Genomic DNA, 7134 nt, shown 5'->3' on the forward strand with positions numbered 1-7134 from the left:
AGATAAACGCGAGGCACACCTGCCCCAGAATGTTTTCGGGGATTCGCTTTCTCTTCGCGGAGAAAAGCAAGGCACACCTTCCCACTGGGATTCACATTTGTCGCAGACATCTTTTCATGAAAAATCCTTTCCTTAGGATTTTTCCTCCTGAGAAGCTGAGAGGCCTCAGGAACAAAAAGTAAACATGGATTATCTGCTGCTGTGGAATGCAACAGGGGGATCTGTGATTGGCCCATCATAGATGTTTATAATTAATGGCCAATCACAGCCCAGATGGCTCGGACACAGTCTGAGACCGCTGCCTTTGTTATCATTCATTCCTTTCTATTCTATTCTTAGCCAGCCTTCTGATGAAATCCTTTCTTCTATTCTTTTAGTATGGTTTTAATGTAATATACATCATAAAATAATAAATCAAGCCTTCTGAAACATGGAGTCAGATCCTCGTCTCTTCCCTCATCCTCAGACCCCTGTGAGCACCGTCACAGACAATCACGAGATTTTGGGCAGTTGAGTGGAGTTGAGTGCTTGGCAGATTCAGTGTAATACAATGTATTATATAATAGAACAATATAGCATAATAAAGTAATTAATTAGCCTTCTGATATCAGCGGAGTCAGATGCATCATTTCCTGCCTTGTTTTCTGATAGGCATCAGCTCCCACTGCACACTCGGGCTCACCGGGCAACGGGTCCAACATACGGATGTGCCAGCTGGTCCTGGACAGGCGGTGCTGGGAGGGGGGATTGTCACTGGGACTGGTCCCTGCACCGGCTGGGACACAAGGGACACGCTCAGGATGGGGACCTTGATGTTGCTCACGCTGAACTTAGCTTTTCTGGTATTGCTTCCAAACAAACCCAGAATCCCTGGCATCACTTCCAAGCAAGCCCAGAATCCCTGGCATCACTTCCAACCAAACCAAGAATCCCTGGCATCACTTCTGGCCAAATCCAGCATCCCTGGCATTGGTTTTTACCAAATCGAGCATCCCTGGCATCGCTTCCGGCCAAACCCAGAATCCCTGGCATCACTTCCAACCAAACCCAGAATCCCTGGCATCACTTCTGGCCAAATCCAGCATCCCTGGCATCGCTTCTAACCAAATCCAGAATCCCTGGCATTGCTTCTATCCAAACCCAGAATCCCTGGCATCACTTCTGGCCAAATCCAGAATCCCTGGCATCACTTCCAACCACACCCAGAGTCCCTGGCATCGCTTCCGAACAAATCCAGCATCCCTGGCATTGCTTTTTACCAAATCCAGCATCCCTGGCATCACTTCCAACCAAATCCAGCATCCCTGGCATCGTTTCTTGCCAAGCTCAAGGCTCCAGCAGCATCTCACAGGGCAGCCCTGGCCAAAGCCGTGTGCCATGGGTGCCACATCCCTGTCAGAGCTGCTGCAGGAGCAGCTCCCGCACTCCCTCCTGCTCCAGCTGCCCCACGTCACACGTGAGGTCCCCATAGGGACAACACCTGAGACATGGCATCCCTGCCCGTCACCACAGAAACCCCACAGCCACCACCACGGCCACTCCTGGCACGCAGGAGGAAGGGACAGCTGTGCCACTGCCACCTGTGCGCAGACAGACCCTGCGCGCCACAAGGTCCCTGTGCCACCCCAGTGCCAGGCACAGCAGAGGAGAGGCAAGGAGCCGCCTCCTCCGTGATCCCCTGCCCATGATGGGGTAGTGAGACCCCGGCACGGCCAACAGCACCAAATTTCCTCCTGGATCTCCAGCAGGGACAGGGCAGCGCACCCAGTGTCACAGCACCCGTGCGTCCCAGGTGCCACCCATCCGTCCCACCACCAGGAGCAGCCCTGGCACTCAGCTGGCACCATCTCCTGCCATTCCCAGCAGGAAGAAAAAGCGTGGGGAGAGGGAGGGAGGTACTGACCGGGGCAGGTCTGGATATTGCAGGGCTTGGCCTGCAGCTGGGGGCCCTCGCAGGCCTTCCCTGGGCGCCGCGGGGCTGCTCAGCGCCGCGTCCTGGTCCTGGCGCCTCGCCCGCAGGTCACCGAGCACAGGCTCCACGGGGACCACGGCTCCCACGCGCCAGCAGCTGCAACACAGCACAGCCCGGGGGGGGCGGTTTGCTGTTTGTGGGCGGTTTGGGAGCTTGGTTTGGTGTTTGAGGGTGTTTTGGGAGCAGGATTTGGTGTTTGAGGGAGGTCTGAGAGCAGGGTTTGCTGTTTGAGGATGGTTTTGGAGCAAGATTTGCTGTTTGAGGGTGATTTTGGAGCAGGATTTGGTGTTGGAGGGCAGTTTGGGAGCAGGATTTGCTGTTTGAGGGTGAGGAAGAGCATCCCCCGTGCCGTGCCAAGTGCTCGGCATCCCCAGCCCACGGCTGGGCGGAGACCTCAGCGATTTTGGAATCAACCTGTGCCCTGGCATCTGGCCCTGTGGCCACCTCCTGAATGTCCCCTGATGTCCCCAGGGCTGTCCCTTTGCCACCGCAGCCCCTCCAGCCTCTGGGGGGCCCTGGCACAGCCGACCCCTCATGCCCTGCCCAGGGCTCAGCTGGGCACAGCTCCCGAATTTGTTATCCCAAATCCCTGAGCTGGCAGCGGTGCTCCAGCCTCCCTTGTGGGGTGCTGGCAGTGGCGGCGCACGTCCCCCCAAAGCCACACATGGGTGACCCCAATCCCTGTCAGCACACCCAGCACGATCTGCCCCTCGCGTCCACAGGAAAGGATCAGGGACCATCCTAAAGGATGTTCCTCCTCAAGCTCTGATGTCCTCGGGGTGCCAGGACAGGGCTGCACTCCCCGGTATGGACATTGCATGTCCTGGGGGTGAAAATCCCTTGAAACACCCCAGATTAAGACAGGGCAGTGTGGCTGCCACTGGGGCACCCTGAGGTCCCTCCAGTGTCCCACGTGAGACACACGGACACCACCACGGACAGACAGGAGATCCTCAGCATCCTGCTCGAGTCGCTGTGCCCCATGTCAGGGGAAACCCCTCGGAATGCCAGGCTCCAAATCCCCCAGGCTCCAGCACAAAGCCTCGGGGACACCCAGGAGCTCACCAGGAGAGAGGATGGAAAGGAGATCCCGAGGCAAACCCCCGGCGGCAGCACCGCTGACAGGGCACAGCGTGCAGGGCACCCATTCCAAGAGAGGATGGAGGGATGCCAACAGCACTCGGAGCACCCCAGCACAGGGCGGGCACCACAACCACGCCAAGCCACCTTTCTCATCCACCACGGCACCCTGAGGACACCCCAGAGACATCCCAGCAACGCATTCTCCCTGTCCCCACCCACCCGCGAGGAGCCGGCAGCTCAGCCCCGCGCTGTCCCCGCGCTGTCCCCTCTGTCCCCCGTACCTGGGCAGGTGGCGGTGTTGTTGCAGGTGCGGGTCTCCCGGAGCAACCCGCTGCACAGCGTCCCGTAGGGAGAGGAGACGCAGGAGCGCGTCCGCACCTGGGAGCCCTGGCCGCACGTCAGCGAGCACACGCTCCACTGCGACCACTCCTCCGCCGCGGGGTCCCCTGAGGGAGACAGCCAGCCTGAGAGCCCCAGGGGGACAGGGGACAGGGGACATGCCAGCAGGGACAGGGAGGTGGCACCGGGGAGCGCAGGGGGTGTGGATGGCACTGAGGGTGTCAGTGAGGTGAGGCTGCAGATAGGGGTGGGGAAGGGATTGGGGCACGGGATGGCGGCTGGTGTGAGGGGCACGGTCTGTCCTGGGAGGGGATGGCAGCGCAGGCAGGGTGGGCAGGGTGGGTAGTGGGCAGCAGGGACAGGGTGAGTGGGGTGGGTGGGGTGGGCAGTGGGCAGCACAGCAGGGTGGGCAGGGCGAGCAGGGTGGTCAGTGGGCAGGCAGCACGGGCAGAACGGGCAGGGTGAGCAAGGTGGGCAGGGTGGGCAGAATGGACAGAGTGGGCAGGGGACAACATGGGCAGCATGGGCAGGGTGGGCAGGGTGGGCAGGATGAGCAGTGGGCAGCACGGACAGCATGGACAGGATGAGCAGTGGGCAGCACGGACAGCCCTCCGCAGCTCCCTCTCCCCACCCCGTCACACGCTGACATTTACAACAACCGGCTCTTATTAAGGTTGATGATGTCTCTGAGGCTCTTGGACAGCCCAGCAGCAGAGCCCATCCGTTTAAATTAAACAGGGATAGATGGGGGAGGGCTCCAGAGGGGACCGTTTGTCCTGGAGACAAGCGGAACGTGGGCTCCGCATCACCCGCGGCGGTGACAACGTGCTGGGGCTGCTCCCTGTCACACGGGGACCCCGAGACTGGACAGGGCCACCACTGGGGTCACCCAGGAGCTGCCAGTGGGGCAGAAACCCTGTGAGCAGCCGATTGTGGTGGGAATTCTGCATCTGTAGCAGAGCTGGGGCTCATCCATCTCCCCGCTCGCCTCCGAGCTCTCTGACCATAAATCAGGGAGGCTGGGGAGAGGGGAGCAGCACGTTCAAATTACCCAGATGGATTTGCCAAATAAATACGTTTGAACGAAACAATTAATAGATTTTTTTTTTTCTCCCCGCTTTTGCTTTACAACCTTCAGAGCAAAGTGCAGAGGAAAAAATATATAAATGGAGAAAATTAAGGCAGTCTGTGGGCAGGAAGCTAAAGGGAGTCGCTCCATCTCTGTCACCCCTGCCCAGGTGCACGAGCCTGATGTCACCAGTGTCCCCCTGCCTGTTCCTGGTACCTGTCTGGGCCATGTAGACCCCGGGTTCATCCGCTGACCGTGGCCACTGGGTCTTCACCTTCTGGTTCTCCTCGACCGCATTGCCTAGGAGAGAGAAATGCCCAGATGAGAGTGGGCAGGGGACTGAGGTGGGGACAGGGATGAGGACAGGGATGGGGACAGGTCAGTGCAGGACATTTCAGGTGAATACAGGGGTGCCTGGCCCCATGCTGACACCCCTGAGAGCAAGACCTGGGTGCAGCATGCTCCCAGCACCCCAAACGTGTCACAGCTACCCCAAAATGTCCCAGGCACGGCAGCTGGACCCCAGCCCGGGGTGCCACGTCCCTGGCGCAGGCAGGGCGCCCGTGTCCCCACCGTGCCAGGCGGAGGTGCTCTCCTGTCCCCACTTATCAGCTTGCTGCAGTGAGGAGGCACAAATTTATGGCTCGGCTCACCAAAAATAACAAGTGATCCATCAAGGGCGCTTGGCGTGAAATTAACTGGCATGTGCGGGGCCCGGCGGGGGACGAGGCTGCAGGCACAGGGGGACACCTCCTTCGGCCTCCCCCGCACCCCCAGGCCACCTCCCTGTCCTCCAGAGGGACTCCAGCCCCCAAATCTGGGCCCTGGAGCTCCTGTGGGTTCATCCCAGCTGGATGTGCCGTGGGGGACAGAGGGACAGCGCCATCGGTGCCACCCCAGCAATGTCACCCCCAAAACTGCTGTGGTCACTGCACTGCTGTGGCAGCCAGGAGAGCAGCCAGGCATGGCACAGGCACCTGCCGGCCAAACAGAGCGGTGTCCCCAAAGGATGGAGGGGAGGTGGCATGGGGACACCTGGCACTGGCAGAGTGCTTTGGGCGCATGGTGGCACCCACTGGGACACAGAGCAGGGACACCCAGCCCCAGGCAGGGAGCACAGCCTGCTCTGGCACTGCTTGTGCTGTCCAAAAGACCCGAATTTATCATGTTTTCCTTAAATTGGGGCAACCCTTCAGGGCTCCCTGCTGGCACCCTCAGATCTTGTGCTTGGACATCCCACTCCAGAACTCCCAGGGGAATGGGACACACTTGGGGACACTGAGGCGATGCCCAGAGGGGTCTGTGGGGCCACCAGGGCTGAATTCCCCACGGGGCCACCCCCCCTCTGGAAGCACCACAGCGGAATTACACACGGTGCGGCAAGAGCCTGGGGAAAACCATAAATCCCGAGGATATACGAGGGCGTTCTCCCTGGCTGTGTTCGACAGAGACACCAAATTCAATTTCCTTCGGAGAGCACTAAATCCTTGCCTGTCAGCACCAGGAGGCTGCAGCCAACCCCAGCACCGCACCCCAGCCTGCCCAGGGGTCCCCCAGCACCCCAGCACAGCACAGCTGGTGGGGGCAAGGATGGGAGGCAATTTTGGGGACATCTGAGGTGTTTTTTGGGGACATCAAGGTGAATCCCAAGGCTGGCTGTGTCCTTGTCCCAGCAGCACCTCGCTGGGGGTTGGTTTCTGAGCAGGGGTGGGTTTGGGGTGAGAGAAACCCAAAATTGGAGCTGCTGGGCCTTGACACAGCAAAAAGAGGGGGGTCATACCTTTGGGGGTCCAACACATCCAAAGTCACCCCACAAAACTCCAATCCACCCACGTGGGAACAAGTGAGGAATGCAAGGTAGGGATTAAGGAATGAAGGAAGGGATTGAGGAATTGGAGATGGGGGTTCTCTGTGTTGCTTTGCTTCCTCTCAGGTTGGAGCATGGAGCCCTTCAGATGGTCTGAACATCACAGAAATCTCCAAAGGACGAGGGCCCAACGTCACGGACTCGCTGAGCAACAGATCTCTGATTGTCACCACGGTGCTGGTAGGGGACTGCCAGCCTGTCACTGTCCTTCCCCACAACCCCAGGGAGATCCCAGGGATTCCCAATGGCTCTGAAAGCTCACAGCACCCCAGTGCCTTTTAAAAGGATGGGACTCGATATAGCATGGATTTGTATCATAAAAGGAATGGGGCCAAGGTGCCCAGAGGGGAACACACACACAGGGGACACTTGGTCTCGGGCAGAAGGGCTGGAACCATTCTTGTATCCCTCAGCAAGGGGTTAGCAGGGCGGAAGCTGAACATAAGCCCTGAACCCCCCTGGTGGAACGGGGATGATGTGGGCACCAGGCTCCCCGGGGTCAGGGTGTCGAACACACCCAAAGTCACCCCACAAACCTCCAACCCACCACGTGGCTCCAACCTCATCCCCGACTCCCCCTGGGGCACCAGGGACCCCGGGGTCAGGGCATCAAACACACCCAAAGTCACCCCACAAACCTCCAACCCACCACGTGGCTCCAACCTCATCCCTGACTCCCCTGGAAGAGCAAGGATGATGTGGGCACTGGGGACCCCAGGCTCAGGATGTCGAACACACCCAAAGTCACCCCACAAACCTCCAACCCACCCACGTGGCTCCAACCTCATCCCCGACTCCCCCTGG

The 7134-nt window shown here is 59.3% G+C and overlaps 1 protein-coding gene across 1 annotated transcript in view; it reads right to left on the minus strand.

Moving 5' to 3' along the window:
* ADGRB2 (adhesion G protein-coupled receptor B2) overlaps positions 1–7134 on the minus strand; it is a 31426-nt gene that overhangs the window by 17560 nt on the left and 6732 nt on the right. Inside the window, exons 4-5 of the mRNA XM_031063042.1 lie at positions 4680–4763; positions 3337–3501 (exon numbers count right to left, since the gene is read on the minus strand). Coding sequence (XP_030918902.1) covers positions 3337–3501; positions 4680–4763 — 249 coding nt within the window. The remainder of the gene's footprint in view (positions 1–3336; positions 3502–4679; positions 4764–7134) is intronic.

The sequence above is a fragment of the Geospiza fortis genome, unplaced genomic scaffold (genome assembly GCF_000277835.1).
Source record: "Geospiza fortis unplaced genomic scaffold, GeoFor_1.0 scaffold289, whole genome shotgun sequence".
In the NCBI taxonomy this organism is placed as follows: domain Eukaryota; kingdom Metazoa; phylum Chordata; class Aves; order Passeriformes; family Thraupidae; genus Geospiza; species Geospiza fortis.